This window comes from Mobula hypostoma, chromosome 3, assembly GCF_963921235.1.
Source record: "Mobula hypostoma chromosome 3, sMobHyp1.1, whole genome shotgun sequence".
Lineage (NCBI taxonomy): Eukaryota > Metazoa > Chordata > Chondrichthyes > Myliobatiformes > Myliobatidae > Mobula > Mobula hypostoma.
The window spans coordinates 214,867,429-214,892,215 of NC_086099.1; the positions used below are offsets into that span (position 1 = coordinate 214,867,429).

General features: G+C 42.4%; 1 protein-coding gene across 5 annotated transcripts in view; it reads left to right on the forward strand.

Moving 5' to 3' along the window:
- Nucleotides 1–24,787, forward strand: part of LOC134344521 (5'-AMP-activated protein kinase subunit gamma-2-like) — a 512,949-nt gene that overhangs the window by 134,635 nt on the left and 353,527 nt on the right. For all 5 annotated transcript variants that reach the window (XM_063044464.1, XM_063044467.1, XM_063044463.1 and 2 more), the window contains exon 2: nucleotides 22,478–22,549. In XM_063044464.1, the coding sequence (XP_062900534.1) occupies nucleotides 22,478–22,549 (72 nt within the window). The remainder of the gene's footprint in view (nucleotides 1–22,477; nucleotides 22,550–24,787) is intronic.

Below are 24,787 nucleotides of genomic sequence, written 5' to 3' on the forward strand. Positions count from 1 at the left end.
CATAAAAGTAAAAAGCAAAAATCGAATATGTCACTAGATTCTAAAAGGACAATGAGTATAAGGGCACTTTATCTAAATGCCTGTAGTATTAGAAACAAGGTTAGTGAACTTGTGGCACAGATCAGTACCAAGGCATATGACTTAGTGGCCATTACAGGAACCTGGTTGCAAGGTGGAAATGACTGGGAATTAAATATACAAGGTTATCAGGTAATATGGAAAGATAGGCAGGAAGGCAAAAATGGTGGGGTGGCACTCTTAATTAAGGATGAGATCAGGGCGATTGTGAGAGACGATATAAGATCTACAGAGCAGAATGTTGAGTCCATCTGGGTAGAGGTTAAGAATAGCAAAGGGAAAAAAAATCACTGGTGGAAGTTGTCTATAGGCCACCTAATAAAAATATTGCAGAGGCGATTAATCAAGAAATAACTGAGGCTTGTAAGAATGGAACAGCAGTTGTCATGGGGGATTTTAACTTCCACATAGATTGGGTGAATCAGGTTGGTCAAGGAAGTCTTGAGGAGGACTTCGTAGAATGCATCCATGATGGCTTTCTTGAGCAGCATGTTAGTGAACCTACAAGGGAAAATGCTATCTTAGATCTAGTCCTGTGCAATGAGACAGGTAAGATTAACAATCTTGTAGTCAGGGATCCTCTTGGAAAGAGTGATCATAGTATGATTGAATCTCACATACAGATGGAGGATGAAATAGTTAGATCTAAAACTAGTGTATTATGCTTGAATAAGGGAGACTACAACAGGATGAGGGAGGAGTTGGCTAATGTGGATTGGGAGCACAGGCTATTTAGTAGGACAGTTGAGGAACAGTGGAATACTTTCAAAGAGATTTTTCACAGTGCTCAACAAAAGTATATTCCAGTCAAAAGTAAGAACAGTAAGTGCTGGGAGAGCCAGCCTTGGATAACTAAGGAAATAAAAGATAGTATCAAATTAAAAGCTCATGTGTACAAAGTCGCAAAGAGTAGTGGGAGACTGGAGGATTGGGAAAACTTTAAAAAGCAACAGAGAACAACTAAACAAGAAATAAGGAAAGGGAAGATAGAGTATGAAAGTAAATTAGCACAAAATATAAAAAAAGATAGCAAAAGTTTTTATAAATATATAAAGCGGAAGAGGGTGGCTGAAGTCAATGTAGGTCTCTTGGAAGACGAGAAGGGGAAGTTGATATTGGGTGATAAGGAAATGGCTGAGGCATTGAACAACTATTTTGTGTTGGTCTTCACGGTGGAGGACACGTCTAATTTGCCAAAGAATGATGTTATGTATGAAGTAGGAGGTGAGGACCTTGATAAAATCACTGTCACTAAAGAGATAGTGATGAGCAAACTAGAGGGCCTGAAGATAGATAAGTCCCCTGGTCCTGATGGTATGCATCCCAGGGCGCTGAGGGAATTGGTGGAGGTTATAGTAGATGCATTGGTAATCATTTACCAAAATTCTCTGGACTCTGGGCAGGTCATAGAACATAGAACATAGAAATCTACAGCACATTACAGACCCTTCGGCCCAGAGTGTTGTGCCGACCATGTAACCTATTCTAGAAACTGCCTATCGCACAGACCTCTATTTTTCTAAGCTCTTTGTATCAAAGACCCTGTTGTATCCGCTTTCACCACCGCCGCCAGCAGTGCATTCCACGCACCCATCACTCTCTGAGTGAAAGTGATAAAGTAAGATGGTGACTGTATTTCATTAGGAATATGAAGTGATTTGCTTTGTCACCTAAAATACTTGACAATTTCTGCAGATGTACCATGGAGTGCACTCTGACTGGCTGCATCACCATCTGGTATGGGGGTGCTACTGCACAAGTTTGTAGCAAGCTGCAGAGGGTAAGTAAAATTAGTAAGCTCTAGTATACTAACCTCCGTAGTATCCAAGACATCTTCAAGCAGCGGTGCCTTATGTAGGCAGCTTCGATCATTAAGGAGCCCACCATGTAGGACATGCCTTCTTCTCGTTGTTACCATGAGGAAGTAGGTTTAGAAGCCTGAAGAAACCCACACAGTAATTCAGGAACAGCTTCTTCCCCTCTGCCATCTGATTTCTAAATGGACATTGAACCTATCAACACTACCTCAATACTTCTTTATTTCAGTTTTTGAACTATTAATTTTAACTTAATTATTGGATAGACATATATATTTACTGTAATTAAGATTTTTTTTATCATGTATTGCACTGTACTGCTGCTACAAAGTTAACAAATTTCACAACATATGTTGGTGATATTAAACCTGATCCTGATTCTGCTCTCAGCAGAGATGGAATAGTCATAGTTATAGTAATACCTTATTGATCCCGGGGGAAATTGGTTTTTGTTACAGTTGCACCATAAATAATAAATAGTAATAGAACCATAAATAGTTAAATAGTAATATGTAAATTATGCCAGTAAATTATGAAATAAATCCAGGACCAGTCTATCGGCTCAGGATGTCTGACCCTCCAAGGGAGGAGTTGTAAAGTTTGATGGCCACAGGCAGGAATGACTTCTTATGACGCTCTGTGCTGCATCTCGGAGGAATGAGTCTCTGGCTGAATGTACTCCTGTGCCCACCCGGTACATTATGTGGTGGATGGGAGATGTTGACCAAGATGGCATGCAACTTAGACAGCATCCTGTTTTTAGACACCACCGTCAGAGAGTCCAGTTCCATCCCCACAACATCACTGGCCTTACGAATGAGTTTGTTGATTCTGTTGGTGTCTGCTACCCTCAGCCTGCTGCCCCAGCATGCAACAGCAAACATGATAACACTGGCTACCACAGACTCGTAGAACATCCTCAGCATCGTCCGGCAGATGTTAAAGGACCTCAGTCTCCTCAGGAAATAGAGACGGTTCTGTCCCTTCTTGTAGACAGCCTCAGTGTTCTTTGACCAGTCCAGTTTATTGTCAATTCGTATCCCCAGGTATTTGTAATCCTCCATCATGTCCACACTGATCCCCTGGATGGAAACAGGGGTCACCTGTACCTTAGCTCTCCTGAGGTCTACCACCAGCTCCTTAGACTTTTTCACATTAAGCTGCAGATAATTCTGCTCACACCATGTGACAAAGTTTCCTACCGTAGCCCTGTACTCAACCTCATCTCCCTTGCTGATGCATCCAACTATGGCAGAGTCATCAGAAAACTTCTGAAGATGACAAGACTCTGTGCAGTAGTTGAAGTCCGAGGTGTAAATAGTGAAGAGAAAGGGAGGTAAGACAGTCCCCTGTGGAGCCCCAGTGCTGCTGATCACTCTGTCGGACACACAGTCTTGCAAGCACACGTACTGTGGTCTGCCAGTCAGGTAATCAAGAATCCATGATACCAGGGAAGCATCCACCTGCATCGCTGTCAGCTTCTCCCCCAGAAGAGCGGGGCGGATGGTGTTGAACGCACTGCAGAAGTCAAAAAACATGACCCTCACAGTGCTCGTTGGCTTGTCCAGGTGGGCGTAGACACGGTTTAGCAGGTAGATGATGGCATCCTCAACTCCTAGTCGGGGCTGGTAGGTGAACTGGAGGGGATCTAAGTGTGGCCTGACCATAGGCCGGAGCAGCTCCGGAACAAGTCTCTCCAGGGTCTTCATGATGTGGGAGGTCAATGCCACCGGTCTGTAGTCATTGAGGCCGCTGGGGTGCGGCGTCTTCGGCACAGGGATGAGGCAGGACGTCTTCCACAGTACAGGAACCCTCCGGAGCCTCAGCTTGTACATAATAACTAACCTACCCTAAGCTAACTTTATCACAACAACCCCACACCAGTTGCAGTCCAGCACCATCAACAACCATCCTCCTTCATCTAACCAACTCCTGCCATACAGTTGGCTAAATCGAGCCATGCCAACTGAACCTGACCTAATCACTTGTATATTACTCAAAGGTTCATAGGGCACCACAACAAGGAAACAGGCCATTCAGGCCATCTAGTCTGCACTGAACTATTCTGCCTCGTCCAATTGACCTGCATTGGGACCATAGTCCTCCGTACCCCTCCCATCCATGAACCTATCCAAATTACTCTCAAATATTGAAATTGAACCCACATCTACCACCACTGCAGCTTGTTCCACACTCACACCACCCTCTGAGTGAAGAAATTCTCCCCATGTTCCTCTTAAACGTTTCACCTTTCACCCTTAACCTCTGACCTCCAGTTCTAGTGTTACCTAATTTCAGTGGGAAAACCCTGCTTGGGTTTATCCTTTCAATACCCCTCATAATTGTGTACACCTCTATGAAATCTATTAAATCTCCTTTGCACAAATAGAGTCAAGATTCCAGATTTTTCCAGTACACAAGTAGAACAAAGCAATTGTCACTCCGGATCCAATGCAATACAAAAACGTATACACAATAAGATAAACAGCATAATAATAATAATAAATGTAAATATAAATACATAGATTAGATTGATTGTATGTCCATAAAGTGACGCTAGGCACAGGAGTGTGTACGTAGGAGGCTGACAGGAAATGTTAATGCAGTGGTGGCTGGGGGTGTGGAGAGATGGGTTAGTGGGTGGAGGTGTTGATCTGCCTTACTGCTTAGAGAAACTGTTTTTGAGTCTGGTGGTCCTGGGGTGGATGCTGCAAAGCCTCCTCCCTGATGGGAGTGGGACAAACAGCCCATGAGCAGGGTGGTTGTGATCTTTTACTACCCTTTTCAGTGTCCTGGGTGAGAGTTCCAGTTCCTCATCCACTCCTTTATTGAGAAAAAAACTTCTCTGCCAATCCACAGCTGCACCAATTTTTATAAACTTTAAACAGAATTTAGTATTTTATTAATTTTACAACCACTTTATTCTTGCTGGCGCAAACGAAAGTGAATTCTCTGGTTTTAGTATTTTTCTTTAGGTTGAGGTTACCAACTTTTATGTAATAAAAGCTTAGCACATCAAAAAGTTTGTTAACATTTCATGTCCGGAACTCTCAAATTATTGTTGCCTTTGGGAGGCAGGGAGATTTTGCAGCTTGAATTGCCGTGCTGGGATTACTGTGAGAGGTGATCCGTAAAAAGCAAATGAGAGTAAGCGACCGAATCAAAGTTCAAAGTAAATTTATTATCAAAGTACACATAAGTCACCATATACAACCCTGAGATACATTTTCTTGTGGGCATAGTCAATAAGTCCATAATAGAATAATAACCATAATAGAATCAATGAAAGACCTGGTCAACTTGGGTGTTCAACCAGTCTGCAAAAGACAACAAACTGTACAAAAAGAAAAAAAAAAGAAATAATGAATAAATAAGCAATAAATATCGAGAACATGAGATGAAGAGCACTTGAAAAAGAGTCCATAGGTTGTGGGAGCATTTCAGTGATGGGACAAGTGGAATTATCCCCACTGGTTCAAGAGTCTGATGAGTGAGGGGTAATAACTGATGGTGTGAGTCCTGAGGTTCCTGTACCTTCTTCCTGATGGTAGCAGCGAGAAGAGGGCATGAAGGGTCCTGGCCCGAAACTTCTCCATAGGTGCTGTCTGACCTGCTGAGTTCCTCCAGCATTTTGTGTGTGTAATTGAGAAGAGGCAACAGAGTTCTGTGATGTACCAGCACTGACCCACTTCCCTCAGTAAACAGAATTGTGTTGGGGGGGACATCAGCAGCAAGTTTCATTTCCTGTTTACTGCTGACTTGCAAATATTATTTGAAAATTCAGTGAATAGTGGGAAACTGTGAGAGCAGAACCAAAATAAAATGATTTGTGCTTTCTCCTGGCAAGCGTGATGCCTGTGGAGGTGACGCAATGACACGACCAGTAGGGCTGCTGCCTCACAGTGCCAGGGATTTGGGTTCAGTCCTGACCTCTGCAGTTGATGTGGAGTTTGCACATTTTCCCTGACCAGAGATCCGATTTCCTCCTACATTCCAAGAGGTATAAGTCAGTGAGTTAAATTGCCCCTTGTGTGCCAATACCTGATAGGTGCCAAGTTAGCGTCATACTACTAGAGCTTGGGGCATCAAAGTTTGGAATTAAATTCTGATGTCAGCTGTAAGGAGTTCTCCCCTTGACCACGTGGGCTTTCTCTGAGTATACCATTTAACTCCCACAGTCCAAACACATACTGGTTAGTAGGTTAATTGGTCAGTGTAAATTGTCCTGTGATTAGGATTGAATTGGGGGTTGCTGGGTGGTGCGGCTCGAAAGGCAGGAAGGGCCTACTCCATGCTGTATCACAAAATAAATAAACGAAAAGAATCTGGAGGGAATTGCTGAGAATGTGGGAAGACTAAAAATTGGAACTTACACTCAGTCATCATTTTGTAAGCCATACCTGTACACTGGCTCGTTATTGCACTTATCTCAGCAGCCAATCATGTGGCAGCAACTCAATGCGTAAAAGCATGCAGACATGGTGAAGAGGTTCAGTTGTTGTTCAGTCCAAACAGTATAATGGGGGAAGAAATGTGATCTAAGTGACTTTGACCATGGAATGATTTTTGGTGCCAGCAGGGTGGATTCTGCAGTATCAAACTTGACGAGTCAGATGAATGTAAGGACACTGGTTGTGATAAAGAGGTTAGTGGAGGTCACCAATATACTAGAGACGTGACGTGAAAATGGGATTTCACCAAATAAGGATAGCGGTTTAAAGCCTCAGGTGAACCTAAACAGATAAGTTTAAATATTTATTTAAAGATTTTTAAATTCTTTTTGTTTAGGTACAGCAAGGTAACAGGTCCTTCCGTCTCAACGAGCCTGTGCCACCCAATTATATCCATGTGACCAATTAGCCTACTAACCAGTGCGTTTCTGAAACCTGGGAGGAACCCCTTGAAGTCACAGGCAGAACACACAAATTCCTTAGAGGCAATGGTGGAAATTGAACTCAGGGTGCTGGCACTGTATTGGCATTACGTTAACTGCTATGCTGCAGTGGTGCTCCCTATTATTTTTGTTTTAAATTATGAAAATTTCACATGTCCCATTTTATAGGATGAAGCTTGTAGCCTACTGATTTATTAGTCTTATTGACCAGAAGTAAAAATCAATTTTGATCCTAATTTCATATTTGTAACAAATTTCACGACATATGCCAGTAATGTTAAACCTGATTCTGATTCTCTACTTGATTTCTTTCTTGGGTATTTTCCATCTCATTGTTGTGTGTGCTGCCTGGTGATTACATTAATGAACAATTTACTTGTCAATCTGGTACTGTACTTTGAAAGAAGGATTTCATGCATCTTTTCTATTTCTGAAAAGCTTTTTATTTTGTTCTACACAGCTGAGCTTTTGTTATCTCACTGCTATTGTTTCAGGCTGGATTTTGCACATTCAAATTGTTACTCTTGTTCTTTGTGTCCAGTCTTGCCAAAGCTTGAAGGAGGTGAAGGAGGCCCACTTCATTCACCAGCTTCTCCTTCCAAGTTATCATGAGAACCTGTTTGACCACATGCTGGTTCAGTGGCCACTTTATTAACTATAGGAGGTACCTAATAATCTGTATGTTTCTAGTCTTCTGCTACTGAAGTCCATCCACTTCAGGAACCTCTGTCTACTGTCCTGCCTTTTGGTAAACTCCTGAACTCCTCAAGAAAACTTCACCAAATTCATAAGATGATTTCCCACCCATCAAAAAGTTAAGTTTTGTGTGTTCAGAGATGCTCTTTTGCGCATCACTGTTGTATCACATGGTTATTTGAGTTACTGTCGCCTTCCTGTACACAAGTTGAAACTTTGTCACCTCCATCATGGGCACTAGCCTCTGTAGTATCCAGAGCAATGCCTCAAAAAGGCAGCATCCATCATTAAGGATCCCCATCACCCAGGACATGGCCTCTTCTCATTCCTACCATCAGTAAGGAGATACAGGAGCCTGGAGACACAAATTCAACAATTCAGGAAGAGTTTCTTTCCCTCTGCCATCGGATTTTTGAATGGACATTGAACCCGTGAACACTACCTCACTACTTTTTTTTAAAATTTTGCACTACTTATTTAATTTAATTTTATATATATACTTCTGTAATTCACAGTTTTTTTCTCTATTATTTTGTTTTGCATTGTATGCTACTGCCTCAAAGACAGCAAATTTCACAACATATGCCTGTGATATTAAAACTGATTCTGATTCTGTCAGCTTGAACCGGTCTGGCTATTCTCTTCTGTCCACTCTCAATAACAAAGGATTTTCATCCACAGAACTGCCACTGACTGAATGTTTTTTGTATTTCACACCATTCTCCGTAAACTCTACAGACCGTTGTGCATAAAAATCCCAGGAGATCAGCAGTTTTCTGAGATACTCAAACCACCCCATCTGCCACCAACAATCATGGTCAAAGTCACTCAGATTGCATTTCTTCCCCATTCTGATATTTGATCTGAACAACAACTGAGTTTCTTGACCACATCTGTAACCTTTTATGCATTGAGTGGCTGATTAGATGTTTGTATAAACAAGCAAGTGTACAGGTGTACCTCATAAAGTGGGCACTGAGTGTGGTTGCATTATTTATGTGTGAACGATGATACCTTTTCAGCACTAATTGTCCGCATCTTGATGGGTGGGAAATCACCTTATGAATTTGGTTAGGTTTTCTTGAGGAGTTGACCAAAAGGCAGGGCAGTAGACAGAGGTTCTTGAAAAGGTCCTGCTATGATAGGTTGGTCTGGAAGGTTAGAACACATTAGACTCAGGGTGGGTTAGTAAACAGTACACAAAATTGACTTGGTGATAGGAGTAAGTGTGTGCTAATTGAGGACACCTTTCAGTTTGGAAGCTGGCAATCAGTAGAATGCCACAGGAATCAGTTGTGGGTCCCCTATTGTTTGTCATAAATGTGAATAATTTGGCTGCAGAATCTAGGTGGCATGATTCGTAGGTTTATAGATGACACCCAAATTGGTGGTACCATGGACATTTAAAAATAAGGTCGTCTGTGGTTACAACAGGATCTCAATCAGCTGTGAGATTGGGAAAGGGAATGAAAAAGACAGTTGAACTCTGACAAGTGTAAATTGATGCATGTGAGGATTTAAACCGGGACAGACCATACACAGTGAATTGAAAAGCTCTGGGTAGTGTTGAACAGAGTGACCTCAGAGTGTATGTATGTTGTTCCCTGAAGATTAGAACACCGGGAGATGTGAATGGTTTGTGGTGTGCTTGAGTTGAGGTATTGAGTTTAAAAAGTGGGATATCATATTCAAGTTGTGCAAAGTGTTGACTGGGCCATGCTTGTGCAGGTCTGGTAGCCTAGAAAGGATGCGGAAAAGACTTACAAGGATATTGCCTGGATTGGAAGCCTCGAGTTATTTGGTCAGATTGGATAGGCTATGTCTTTTTTTTCTCTGAAGCAAAGAAAGCTGAGAGGTAACATGATAAAGGTATATAACATTGGGAGGCATGGAAACAGTTCAGCATAAGACAGAATTAGACCATCAAATCTGCTCCACCATTCCATCATGGCTGATTTATTATCTCTCTCAACCCAGTTGATCTATGCCACAGAACAAAGCTGTTCAGTGTAACTAGCCGAAAGCAGTTGAACTGGAAAACCAACAGGCAGCAATAAATTCAGTAATAATCATTGCATTTATACTTGATGCCATTTGGACTTTGACGTGGTCAGGTACATAGACTATTCCTAATTGATAGCATAGAGAGATGCAGCAAGGGAAACCCTCTCTTCAGGCCTTTGAGTTTATTTTCATTTGGAGATATAGCATGGAGGCTTTGCTGCACAATAACATCCATGTGACCAATTAACCTACTAAGCTATATATCTTTGTACTGTGGGAGGAACCTGGAGCCCCTAGAGGAAACACGCATGGTCACGGGGAGAAAGTACAAACTTCTTACAGACAGCAGCAGAATTGAACCCGGGTCATAGCATTACACTACCATATACCTCTGTTCTCTGTGTATTCATGTGTCCTCCTAAATGTCATGTGTCCTCCTAAATGTCACTATTGTATCTGCTTCCAAAGGCTGATGACAGTTTATACCGCAGATGATGGAAATCCGAAATTTAAAAAAAACATAAAATAATGGAAGCACTCAGTTAGTCAGGCAGCACCTGTGGAAAGAGAAACAGAGATGACAATTTGAGGAAGAGACATTTCATTAGAAGTGGGGAAGGCAGAATACAAAAGGCTCGGAAGGGAATGGGTAGGATAGAGGGAATATCTCTGAGAGGATGGGGTGTGGGTTGCTGTGGTAAGCTGTTGATAGAAAGAGAGAACCTAAAATAAAGGGCTATAAAATGCAGGTTATATGTGGAGGAAATGTCCAGCAGATTTGACGGTGTCAGTGAAGAGAGAAAATGATTGGTCAGCCACAGAGGAACTGTCCAGATTTGGTGCAAATAGAGAAATCGAGTTGCCTGAAATTGTTGAATTCATTATTGTCTGGAAAATTGCAATGTGCCCAGATCAGAGAGGAAGATGGGGGAATGGGGGAATCCTAGGGCACAGCCTCAGAATTGAAGGACATCCATTTAGAGGGAATTTCTTTAGCCAGAGGGTGGTAAATTTTTGGAATTCGTTGCCACAGACAGCTGTGTAGGCCAAGTTATTGGGTATATTTAAAGGGGAAGTTGATATTTAAAGAGAGATGTGCTGATCAACTCTGATCATGCCCTGATCAACCAGAGTAACACACACAAAGTGCTAGAGGAACTCAGCAAGTCAGGCAGTGAGAAATGAGACACTTCTGTCTGAGCTGCTTCATCAAGACTGTTCCCTGCTCAGCCAAGTTGACAGAGTGCAACCAGGGAATGCTGGGAATGTTGGCCCACGAGAGGATGTTGGAGTGTAAGTGCTGGATGCTGGTTTGATTGCAGTATTTAAGAGAAGTTCGTATAGAAATTTGGATGGGAGGGTATGGATGGGTCTATAATCCAGGTGCAGGGCAATGGAACTAGGCAGAATAACAGCTTGACACAGACCAGATGCCTCCAGCAAGAGAACAACCTTATTGTGACTTGGAGGCTTGTGTGCCTCAGTGATCCAGAAAGCTATATTGGCTGGAGTCAGGGATTTAGGCTTTGGCTCTTGGTAGGGTCATCTATGCCAAACAGGTCAATGGGGAGAGGACAGACTAAGAGTGGTTCAAAGGTTGGGGGTTCAGCTCAGGGCTAATAACCTTGACTGGTAAAACAAAATTGTTTTGGAAACAGCAATGAAGAATCCTTCTACATCTGAGTGTGACAGTATTCCTGCGTTTCATTTGGGACTTGCATGGTTGACAGCATTTAAAACCTTTATTTATTCCCTAAAGGCCAGTGGAGTAACAGGCGTAAAGGACAGACCAGATGGATCAAAGGTCCTGTTTCAGTCCTACAGTGCTTTATGACTCTATAACTCTTAAGTGTAGAGGTTTTTCTAGTGGAGTATTTAAACACTTTGACATGGAGTGACATTTACAAAGTGATATTCATTAATGTTTCACACTTCTGCGTTTTTTGCCAGTGACTTGGTACAACACGTTTTATTGATGATGTATACCCTAATTATGCAAAGCAATTTATTAGCAATATAAAATAAAGTTTCTGCCTAAATTATCAACAGCTTATTTACCCTAATTTGATTTTTAAAACTTTAATACTGATAATTGTTTTTCAATCATGCCACATGGGTACCAATACAGTCTCCACAAACTCCGCCAAGTTTAGAGGGAAGCCAAGTGAGTCAGCACCAATGTCACCTGGTGGGCCAACATTCCCAGCATTCCCTGCTTGCACTCTGTCAGCTCGGTTGATCAGGGAACAATGCTGATGAGGTGTCTGGGCCCGAAACATCTCATTCTTCTTCACAGATACTGCCTGATGTGCTGAGCCCCCCCCCCCCCAGCATTTTGTGCGTGTTACTGTGGTTGATCAGGGCTTATCGTTCATTCACATGCTTGAATCCAGTTCCCTGAAGCAGACGCTCTGTTGCAACTTCAAAAGGATATGGTCAAAGTCTGTTTTGAAGAAGCTCAGCATCCCCGTTGACTGCAGGGACCCTCTAGCCCATGACCATTGTAAAAGCAAACAGAACGTTGAACCCGTACATCATGAGCATGTGGAAATGGGAGGAGTACGCCAGTTCTCAAACTACTCACCCCACTGGGCACCTCCTTCCCAATTCTGATGAGACTGCAATATACACTTTGGCCTTCAGAATGCATAGAACTGGAGTGGAAGAAGATCATCACCAACTTAAGGATTTCTCAATAGCCAAACCTAAATCTCAAATTTCAAATTATTATCAAAGTATGTATCCATTGTACAACCCTGAGATTTGTCTCCTAACAGGGAGTCACCAGACAAAGAAATCCAAAAGAACCCATGAAAAGCCACGTGCAGAAAGAAAACAAATCGTACAAACAATAAATACAAGCAAATAGTCCACAGAGAGTCTGACACCAGGCCATTAGTTGAGCACAGAGCCGAGTAAACATCGCAGAGCAGCGAGCTGAACCAGCCCATCCCTCGCCTCAACACCCTGACTTTCCAATCTGGCACGGTGCCTAAATCGTTGTCCAAACAGTGGGTTTAGCCATTTTGATGCGTTCTGGGGCTGGACCCCATTCCCTCGATTTGGCCAGGTGCTTAAATTTTAGTCCAAACATCAGGATCAGTTGCTTTGGTATACTCTGTGGCCTGGACCCCACCACCTTGATTTGGCCTATACCTGTCCTTTCCAATTCAACCTGGTGCTTAACTTCATCAAACATTGGAGGGACTTCCGGTAGCGCTCATGGAGTGAAGTCGCGTTCTTGACTCGCTCCATTACCTCTGAGTTTTTTTTTCTATGATCAGCTACACTTTAATTAACCATTAAGGTATCAACTCTTACAATACTTTGAATTAAATTGAACTCTCTGATAACTGGATGGAACTTAGATCTGCTATGTCTAAGAACGGGAAAGACGGCAAGGATGGTAAACCTCCGGTTAAACCGAAAGGCATGGATTTTCCTCCGACTGAATCACCGGTGACTTTGAAAGCTATATCGGAGTTAATTCAGAGGGAAATTTCAACCTCTGTTATGGAGGTGATTCGTACGGAAATTGCAGGTTCTGTTATGGACCTGATTCATACGGAGATCTCAATTAATCTCCAGAAAATTGCCGATTCAATCGATAAGATGCAAACATCCATTGCGGAACATCAGTCGGCTATATCTGATCTTCAAACATTGAATCTACCTCGCTCTCAGTGACTGTCTCGCCTTGTCTCAGTTCTGCCACATCGAATTGCCTCCAAGTCCAAAGGGAAGTAACAGACCATTGCTTGCGATGATTGTTTACCAGAAAAAGAGCGACTAGCAAAGTATTTAATTGTTTTCCTTGTTTCATTGGCCACCAGCCAGAAGTCCCTGAGATTCAGCAGCAGTTTAAAACTTATTTGTCACACGTACATTGAAACATACAGTGAAATGCATCTTTTGCGTTAATGACCACCACAATCCGAGGATGTCCTGGGGGCAGCCTGCAAGTGCTGGTATGCTCCTGGCACCAATACAGCATGCCCATAGTTTACTAACAACCCTAACCTGTACATCGTCGGAACATGGGAGGAAACCGGGGCACCTGGAGGAAACCCGCATGGCCATGGGAGAACGTATAAGCTCCTTACAGACAGCAGCGGAAATTGAACCATGATCGCTGGTGCTGTAACAGTGTACACCCACTGCTACATTACCATGCCACCCTGCTACCATTCGGGGTAACTAATACCACCTCTGCCTGGTTCAGTTTCCAATCAGTGAATAGATGCAAAAATGAAGCAGGGTTGCGACTGATGTGAAAATGCTTGGATTTTTTTTAAATCAAATAAAATGCGATGGACATCACATTTCCAAAGGCATGACTTGAATTTTTAAATGACGTTCTTTGGTAGTTGGTTTTATTGACCAAAACTAGATGTCATTATATTGTAGTTCCCGTCAAAATACAGCCAACTGTGTACTTTGTCAAAGATTACTCTAACCTTTGAATGTTTTTTTGTCTAGGATTGATTCTGTTTTCATTATCTTACCGGGAGTGTCTTCACTTTTGTGTGGGCTTGTGTTGTTGTGAAGGACAAGCTGTTCTGTTTTAGAAACAAAAAAAGTAATTGTTTGGGTGATCTTTCTTCCAGTTGAGCAGAGTTTGTTGTCTTTTACTTCTATTTTTTAAACCCTATACATCTCACACAGACCATGATCTCTCTGTGTGTTCTGCACTGTTTGAGTAGAGGCGGAGCGTGATTGTGCACGGGGCCTGTTGACAAGTCTGGTGGGTCTGGAGGGGTTGTGAGACACAGAATCTGAGGACTGCTGATCTAGTGGTTACTTTCCCCAATCACTCCACCCTCACCCTCACCGTCATCCTTGAGCAAAAAGGTAATAGGTACTAAACAGGAACAGAAATTAAATTTACAGAAGAGCAATTAATGCATCTAGGCTCAATTATTTCGAGTTTGGTTAATGTACAGCAATGAGACATTAAGTAATCCAATCAAGATCTCAATGCTGAAAGACGACGCTGCATCACAGCAGTGGGGAAGGCTCCCAGTTGTCTTGCATTCCATACCACTGGACCTGACCCCTATCTGTTGACCACTGTTTGGTGACTGCTTTCGTATCAACCGCCCAACATTCAGCAAGGTCACGCACAAGCATTCTCTGCTAAGGGAATAAACCCTTGGGAGAACATCATCCTTGACTCGTGATGGCACAACTACTAATGGGACAATAGTTTAGTTAATGTAATATTTAATGCTCTGCCCTAAAGTACAAAATAGTTTGCAAGTTGTGTTTAATGATCTCTTTGGCAATGAAGATAAATTGCCAGCGATGTTTCTGCAACAGTTGCAATTAAATATGCTACTAGACGTCGAGTCATAGAGCACTACAGCAAAAAAAAGGTCCTTCAGCCCATCTAGTCTGCCATTGCTGTTATTCTGCTCAGTCCCATCGACCCACACCCAGACCATAGCCCTCCATCCGTGTACCTATCCACAATTTCTCTTAAATGTTGCAATCAAACCAGCAGCCAGCATCTCCACTGGGAGCTCTGTTCACTCTCGCACCACTCTCTGAGTGAAGTTCTCCCCCCCCCACCCCTCCCCCCAGGTTCGCCATAAGCATTTCACCTTTCACCCTTAACCTATTACTTATAGTCCTAGTCTCACCCAACCTAGTCTAGTGGCAATCCTCCTTACAGAGGTCAGGCAGCACTTACATCATGTTTAATGTAGCAACACATCCTTGGCAGTAATGAGAATGGACAGAGAAAGACTAAGAATAGGATTTGGGAAAATTAGCTTTGATGTTAAAACACGCGGGCATTATGTAGCTTGAGGAGCAGAGTTCTCAGCACAAGAGGTTCTTCAGGAAATCCAGAGCAACTTTCTCAAAATGCTGGAGGAACAGCCCTGATGAAAGGTCTCGCCACAAAACGTCGACTGTTTATTCCTCTCCATAGATGCTGCCTGTACCTGCTGAGTTCTTCCAGTATTTTGCGTATGGAAAGGAATTGAAGGTGGAATGAGATATAGAAAAGCAAAAGGGTTGAGGAAGAGAGCTCAGGTCAAGGGAATGAATGGCTGAATGCTCTGCCTTTGATGGGATGAGTAAAAGAGAGGAGATGGGCATGAAATCTCAGAATATAGTGCAGACTCTGAAAATCATGGGGCAGCATGATAGTGTAGTGGATAGCACAATGTTATACAGTACAAGCGATCCGATTCAGCTCCCGCCGCTGCCTGTAAGGAGTTTGTACGTTCTCTCCGTGATCGCATGGTTTTCCTCCCACAGTCCAAAGACATACTGGTAGGTAGGTTAATCGGTCATTGCAAATTGCCCCGTGATTGAATGGGGTTAAATCGGGTTTGGTGGGCGACTTGGCTCGAAGGGCTTACGCCGCACTATATCTCAATAAATAAATAAGCTGTGCTGGAAATGGGTAATGGGCGAGAAACAGGTAACATATTGGCCAATGACTGAGAGTCTGTGAGGGGTGAGACCAAGAATTTGCTGAAGAGAACCCTGGTGCGATTGAACGAGGATGAAGATATTAATATGAAGACAGTTCCAGGCTATGAACATCGTCAAACACAGGGTGACGATGTAATGGATCTTAATGTTACATGGAGTTACAATGCATGTATCAGAGATGTGGAGGAATTGAGGCTTCAAGCCAGTCAATGTGGGAGGCTGTCTCAGATGTGACAGCATAACCCAACATGAGTGAAACTCATCTAATCCACGTCGCTTATGCTAACAGGACTGTATTGTCATCAGTTGGTGTTCCAGTTCAAATCTATTTTCACAGGGAATTCTGAAGGAGACCGGGGCACAGTATGCATTTCCGTTCACACTACTCTTGCATTTTTTCTCGCATTTCAAATACAAATCTGTGTGTGCAATGCGCTGTGATTCAAAGAAGTAAATAAGCAATTCTATAAAGTCTCATTGCCGTGCCTTAGTTCTTAATTGCTGTGTGTGTTCTGACTGTGGCATTTTTGCTTTTCTCCCCCATTGCAAAAGGGTGTGAAAGCAGGTGAAGGACCAGGCTAATTTTGGGGGTGACTACTGAGGCTTACGTGGGCATGAAGTGTAGAGAATAGAAATAATATACTAATGTCGGTGGGTAACAGTGAGGAGAGATGAAAGCTTACATTGAATAAAGCACTGCTTTAGGATTGAAATGAATTTAAACTCTTCTCAGACCTTGCATGTGTTTTGAACCATAAGACGTAAGAGCAGAATTAGGCCATTCAGCCCATCGAGTCTGCTCCACCATTCCATCATGGCCTATTTATTTTCCTTCTCACACCCATTCTCCTGCAACCTACCTTCGACTAATCAAGAACCTGTCAACCTTTGCTTTAAATATACCCAATTACATATCCTCCACAGCCGTCTGTGGCAATGGTCTCACAGGTTCAACACCTTCTGGCTAAAGACATTCCTCCTCATCTCTGTTCTGAAAGGACATTATTTTATTCTGAGGTAGATAGTGAGGTCAAGTGTCTATGATCATAAGAGGGAACCGTTCAAGAGCTTTATGATAATGGACTAGATGCTGTCCTTGATCCTGTTGGAATGTGCCTTTGTATCTTATGCCCGATGGGAGGGAGGGGATTAGATAATATCTGGGGTGGGTAGGGTCTTTGATTATGTTGGCTGTTTCACCAAGGCAACAAGAAGTATTAGCAGAATCTGTACAGGGGAGGTTGGTTTCTGTAACGTACAGAGCTGTGTCCAAAACTCTCTGCAGTTTCTTGTGGTCACGGGCAAAGCAGTTTCCATACCAAGCCATGATGCATCCAAATAGGATACATCCTGTGCTGCATTGGTAAGGATTGACTGGGACATGTACCATTTCTTTAGCCTCTTGAGGAAGTAGAGATGTTGGTGAGCTTTCTTGTCTGTGGGTTTACATGGTTTTATCAGGACAGGCTGTTGGTGATGTACACTTAAAGCTCTCAACCCCCTCTACCATAGCACTGTTGATGTAGGCAGGAGGATGTGCACCGCCCTGCCCCTTCCTGAAGTCAATGCCCAGCTCCTTTGTGTAGCTGAAATTGAGGGAAAAATTGTTTTCATCGTACCATGTTACTAGCTCTTTATCTTCCTCATGAACTCATCTTTATTTGAGAACTGTTAAGATGGAGAAGTTATCATTTTCAAAATACAAATTATTTTCTTTGGAGTACCACCTGTAAACTAATAAAGTGGCCACAGAGTGTACGTTCGGGATCTTCTGCTGCTGTAGCACATCCACTTCAAGGTTCGATGTGCTGTGCGTTCGGATGTGCTCTTCTGCACACCAGTGTTGTAACGCGTGGTTGTTTGAGTTATTGTCACCTTCCTGTCAGCTTGAACCATTCTGACTATTCTCCTCTGACCTTTCTCATTAGCAAGGTGATTTAGCTGATGGAACTGCTGTTCACAGAATGTTACCACAGGCAGCTGTGGAGGCCAGGTTGTTAAGTGTATTTAAGACAGAGATTGATAGGTTCTTGATTGGCCATGGCATCAAAGGTTACGGGAAGAAGGCTGGGGAGTGGGTCTGAGGAGGGGAAAGACGATGATCAGCCGTGATTGAATAGCAGAGCAGACTCAATGGACCAAATGGCCTGATTCTGAGAGGAGATTTGATAGAGGTATACAAAATTATGACGAGTATAGATAGGATAAATGTAAGCAGGTTTTTTCCACTGAGGTTGGGTTGGACTATAACTAGAGGTCATGGGTTAAGGGTGAAAGATGAGAAGTATGAGGGGAACATGAGGGGAAACTTCTTCACATAGATGGTTGTGAGAGTGTGGAACAAACTACCAGTGCAAATGATGCACGCAAGCTCGATTTCAACCTTTAAGAGAAGTTTGGATAGATACATGAGTGGTAGGGGTATGAAGGGCTATGGTCTGGGTGCAGATCAATGGGAGTAGAGAATTTAAATGGTTCAGCATGGACTAGATGGGCTGAATGGCCTTTATTATGATTTTATGGGCTGGATGGTTTTTATTTCCAGGACTGAGAGTTGTAAGGATTTCAAAATTAAAAGAAAATAGTCAGAAATGCAAGCACGTCAAATTTGGCTTCAAAAGCTATGGTTCAGAGATTGGGCAAATCACTGCATGGTTTAATAAGCCTGTCTGCTTTTTATTTTGTCCCTACACTGAATTTAACACTGGCAGCTTTGTTTTCTAAAGCCTTGGGAAAGCTAGACAAAAGCAAATACCCTGATGGCTTTTGAGGGCTTGAAATGTCTATTGCTCATCCCCAACCCAATAACTGATTATGCCCCAATCTCTTACCTGCCTCCCAGTACAATTTTGAACGCTTGCATAATACCTGTTTTTACTAGGACTTCTGAGATGCCTACATGTCAGGATTTGGCAGACTGGTTTATTATTGTTACAAGGTGCAATTTAAAGCTTGATTTGCATACCTGTCTAAACCCAACCCTCATATTCTGCTCTCTGTAGCACACTTCCCACTTTGTAGTTTTACTTAAGAGCATAAAGAATGCAGCGTTGGAAATTATCCACCAAAGAGCCCAGTGTTTCTCATTTCCAATCTGACTTTTATTTGACATGAGCCTTTATTTTAAGAATGCAGAGTAATTCGATGAAGCAATACAAGGCATTGTGGTTTACCATTCAACAGCATGATAGTACATTATAGGCACTGTTTACATTATACTGTGTGTACTCAGTGCCACTTTATTAGTTACCTCCGGTAAACTAATAAAGTGGCCACAGAGTGTATGTTCGGGGTCGTCTGCTGCTGTAGCCCATCCACTTCAAGGTTCGATGTGCTGTGCGTTCAGAGATGCTCTTCTGCACGCCAGTGTTGTAGCATGTGGTTGTTTGAGTTACTGTCACCTTCCTGTCAGCTTGAACCATTCTGACAATTCTCCTCTGACCTTTCTCATGAGCAAGGTGATCTGGCCGACGGAACTGCTGCTCACAGGATTTTTTTTTGCTTTTTGCACCATTCTCTGTAAATTCTAGAGACTGTTGTGCATGAGAATCCCAGGAGATCAGCAATTTCTAAGATACTTAAACCACCCCGTCTGACGCAGACAATCATTCCACGGTCAAAGTCACTTAGATCACATTTCTTCCCCATTCTGATGTTTGGTCTGAACCTCTTGACCATGCCTTCATGCTTTTATGTATTGAGTTATGGCCACGTGATTGGCTGATTAGATATTTGCATTAATAAGTAGGTGTACTAAATAAAGTGGCCACTGAGTGTAGTGTGTACTGTTGAAATTGGTGGGTCTGATCTGAGAGTAGCAGTGATGATCTGAATTAATAGGTTCATCAGATTATCTGATTTCATCTTGACACCAGTCCAATTACAGTGAGGAGTCTAATTAGGTGGGAATCCAGTATTTAAAACCATAAGACATAGGAGCAGAATTAGGCTATTTGGCCCATCGAGTCTTCTCCACCGTCAGATCATGGCTGATTTATTATCCCTCTCAACTCCACTCTCCTGTCTTCTCATTGTAACCTTTGACACCATTGCTAATCAAAAACCCATCAACCTCTGCTTTGAATATACACAATGACTTGGTCTCCACAGGTATCTGTGGCAATGAATTCCCCAGATTCATCACCCAAGTTCTTCCACATTTCTGTTCTAAAGGGATATCCTTGTATTCTGAGGCTGTGCCCTCTGGTCTTAGACACCCCCGCTACCTAAAGTGAGCATCTTTGGTCCCTGGTGTGCACCTTGTTCCTTAACCACCAGCTCAGTTTATTTTTCTCACCACTGTCTGGAGCCCAATAGTTCACAGCCTTGGAATCCAGTTTGGGACAGAACGCTGATTCCTTTCCACCACCCATAACTCCAGCCTCCATCTCTGTAATGGGGCCATTTGCTGCTCTTGTCATACCTCACCTGCTGCTGAAAGCATCATCCTGCTCTTGATGGTAGTCTCCAACCTCATGGCATGAACATCGACTTCCCTAATCTCCGGTGACCATTCCCTCCCCCCCCCCCACCCCACCCCATATCCCACTGACCCAATCGCTTCTTCTTTTTCCCCATCCCCTGCCTCTTGATCTGTCCATCACTTCCACAATGCTCCCTCTAATTCCCCGTCTCCTTCCCTTTATTCTGTGGTCCACTCTCCTATCAGATTCTAGCTTCTTTAGCTCTCTGTCACTTTCACCAATCACCTCCCAACTTCTTACCTTATTCCCACTCTCCCCTCCCCCACCTGACTGTTGTTTCCTCTCCTCACCTGGATCTATCCAGCTCTTGCTCCACACTTTTCATCTCAGCCTTTTTTTTACTGGTTATCTCCCCTCTTTCTTTCCAGTCCTGATGGAGGGCACAACCTGCAATGTCGATGGTCCATTTCCCTCCCCAGATGCTGCCTGTCCTGCTGAGTTCCTCCCGCATTTTCTGCTGCTACCATCCAACCCCTTGTTACTTTTGGACAAGACTCCTCTCCCCCTTTACATGCTTTAATACTTTAATGGCTTATTTTACTTATTTGACCAAAGGGTATTTTTCCATCCCGTGTCTCTGACATTTATAATTTGTTCCCTTCCTACTCTTACTGACACCGCTCACCTCTGAGCTCACTGACCTGCATTGGCTGATATATGAAAACAAAAAGAGGCCAGAAACACTCAGGCAGAATCATTAGCTTTAGCTAACAGGATCTCAAACAGAATTTGTCAGCGTTTTGCTTAATATTGTGAGTTTTGCCAGCAATTTCATCAAATACTCCAGTAAGTTTAGATAGACCTCCCATCGCAGAGGTTTTTTATGTTCTTGACACTGTCTCCCTTTTGCCATCTGTCCACTTCTCATTGTTGTGCTCTGGCAGATATAGTTGTTGCTCTGTGACACACGCACTCCGAAGAAGCTTGACTTAATTTTCAGTTTGTTGCTAGGCAACCTGAAACCATGCCGTGACGGGAGGTGAGCCCACTGTTTGTCATTGTCTATACGCATCTTTCTTCTCAACAGGAATGTCTTGAAGTAAATTATGTAACAACATTTCCACTGAGAGTTTGTGCCCTATTGTAAACATGAAATAAAAGAGAAGACGCAAGAAACTACAGCTGCTGGACTCTGGAACAAAAATTTTTAAAAAGCTGCCCATTCCCTGCCTGACCCACTGAGGAACTCTGGGCCAGGCAGGGAGTGGACAGCGGAGTCCCTTCATCTGGACTGAAAGACAGAGGGGAGGCAAACGAAAATAAAATAAATAGACGAAAATAAATCCATCATCGGTTTTGACTGCGATGTCAGCCCCCCACACCCTCTAATCCAGACATGCCTTGCATACCATTTGTAAGCCCCTCTCCTATAGCAACCACAGTGAACAATCAAACTGAGGCAGAGATGTGTTAGCTGGGCCCATTCCATGGAGGTTTGGTGAGAATAAATAGTGGACCAATGGGCAACCGGTCTTTTACAAGTGGGATTGGTTGATTATTGTCACATGTACTGAGACGTTTTCATGCCATGTCGGCAGGTCGTACCATACATAATCTTGTAAAAAAAATAAAAGGAATGTAGCTACAGAGGAAATGCATAGCAGGTAAACGAATAAATTTCAAAAGCCAAGCGAGGGAGATTGAGATCAAGAATTCAACTCCAGCATGTGAGAGACTCGTTCAAGTGGGCTTGAAGCGGTCCTTAAATCTGGTTTGGGATACACTTTCCAAAACTATGTCCAATCAGTGTTTAATGTGCTTGAAAAATAATTACGTTATGCACACATCATAAAATATTCTTATTTTGTGTTTATATTACAAGCTTGTTTATTTATTGCTTCTACAATTTCCTAATTTGAGCATAGACATGGTCAAACTAAACATTAATTGTATATTTGTGGATACATCTGTGAAGATAGTTGCCAGAAGTTGCTATTTTTTGAGATTTTTTCTGCATTCAAATATAATCGTAAAACTAGCAAATTTGATTTATATATTATTTTATATTGTGTAAAGTTAGGTGGATTAATATCTATATGTGATTTTTATGTTTCTAGGATCTCAGTTCATTTGCTATGCCTTTCCTGGACGGAGATGTGGAATCCTCTGACAAAGATGTTTCTCAAAAGGTATGATTACCAGTGTTCCAGTGCCTCTGTGCCTAATCATGGAAGAGGTGTCCTTAAGCACAGATATTCACTCAACATTTTATGGACTGCTGAAATTTTTTTTAAAAACGCTGCAAGTTCTTAATAGGTCACTGAGAGGGAAATGGCATTAATGTTTCGCATTAGTGCTCTTTCATCAGAACGGGAGAAATGAGAAATGGAATATTTTAAATTACAGAGAAAGGAGGGGGTTAGGGGAATGGAAGGAATGTCTGTGATAGGGCACAGATTGAGAAAGACTGAATGACACAAATGGTAGCATTGCTGGCTGAGAGAGGATGGGAAGAGTTGTTACTTGTAGCTGACCTGTCTGGAAGAGGTATAAATAGAGGCAGATGAACAAATTCAGAGGAGGGAAAACAAAACACTTCTCTCAGGGCAGCATAGTAGTTAACATAATGCTATTACAGCACCATAGATCCTGATTCAATTCCTGCTGCAACCCGTAAGGAGTTAGTACCTTCTTCCCGTCACTGCGCGGGTTTCTTCTGCATGCTCCCGTTTCCTCCCACAGTTCAAGGAAGTATAGGTTCAGGTTAGTGAGTTGTGGGGACACTGTTTTTGCACCAGAAGCGTGGCAACACCTGCGGGCCGCCCAGCACAATCCTCTGACTGTGTTGGTCATTGATGCAAATAACACATTTCACTGTATGTTTCGATGTACATGTGACAAATAAAGCTAATCTTTAATTTTAAAAAATGCTGCGACTGTGAGATAGAAAACGTTGCAGCTGCTGGAAATCTGAAATAAAACAGAAAGAAGACCAGACGTAATAATGGTGTTCAAGTGACATGTAGACAGAGACATAAACATGAAAGGAATGGAGGAGATATAGATCACCTACAAGCAGGTGGGATTAGTTTCATTTGGCATGAAACTAACTACAGTCATGATGGGCAGAAGTGCCTGTTTCTGTGCTGTACTCTTTTGTAGTTTATGTAAATAGTGTAAATACCCATCGGGTCAGGCAGCAGTGGAGGGGAAGATCAGTTATGCTTTGTTAACCTGCAAGCTGCCATATCCATTGATCTTGATTGCTAATTGTTTGTTTGTTTATTTATTATTTCATTCTTTTTGTACTTGCACAGTTTGTTGTCGTTTGCGCACTGGTAGGACACCCAAATTAGTGTGGTCTTTCACTGATTCTGTTATGATTATTATTGTATGGATTTATTGAGTATGCCTGCAAGAAAATTAATCTCAGGGTTGTATAGGGTGACATAGATGTAGTTTGGTAATAAATTTGAACTTTGTACACTGCAAAAGTACATTATTAGCTACCAAAGACCAGAATGTTTTGTAGTCCTGAATCATAGAAACATTACAACAGCAGCAGATAACTGTCCAAACCGTCAACCTGTCTGAGAAAACTCTTTTATTTTCATTTACGCCTTGTGAGTATCGCATATTGTTTATTTGGCTTAACCTTCATGGCTAACCTCATTCCTGTGGATCTAAGTTCTAACAACGAAACTGTAATATGAACTGGAAGGGCTGGTTATCTGAAACTGTTGAACTTGTTGAATCCTGAAGACTCTTAACATGGTTAGTTGGAAGATGAGAAGTTGTTCCTCAGGTTATAAAGGAGTTTCATTGAATAGTGTTGGAGGCAAAAGTAGAGATTTAGACCCCTTCTCATAGCAATGATTTAGGTGCGTGTAAAAAATTTTATCCTGGTTTTAAGTTAAAAAACAGACAACGTTGCTAAAGAAACTGCAAGGTTGCCACCCGTTACACCACAAGGCACAGAGAGGAACATTAAAATAGTTTTAAATTAGATCAGGTTTAATATTGCAAACATGAGGAAATTTGCAGATGCTGGAAATTCAAGGAACACACACAAAACGCTGGTGGAACGCAGCAGGCCAGGCAGCATCTATAAGAAGAAGTACAGTCGACGTTTTGGGCTGAGACCCTTCATCAGGACTCGGCCCGAAACGTCGACTGTACTTCTTCCTATAAATGCTGCCTGGCCTGCTGCGTTCCACCAGCATTTTGTGTGTGTTGCTCAGGTTTAATATCACTGGCATATGTTGTGAAGTTTGTTGTTTTGTGGCAGCAGTACATTGCAATACATTATAATAAAAACCTATGAATTACGCTAAGAAATATATAACATTTAAATTAAGTAAGTAGTGAAAAAAGAGTGCAAAATAAAAGTGAGGTAGTGTACATGGGTTCATTGTCCATTCAGAAAT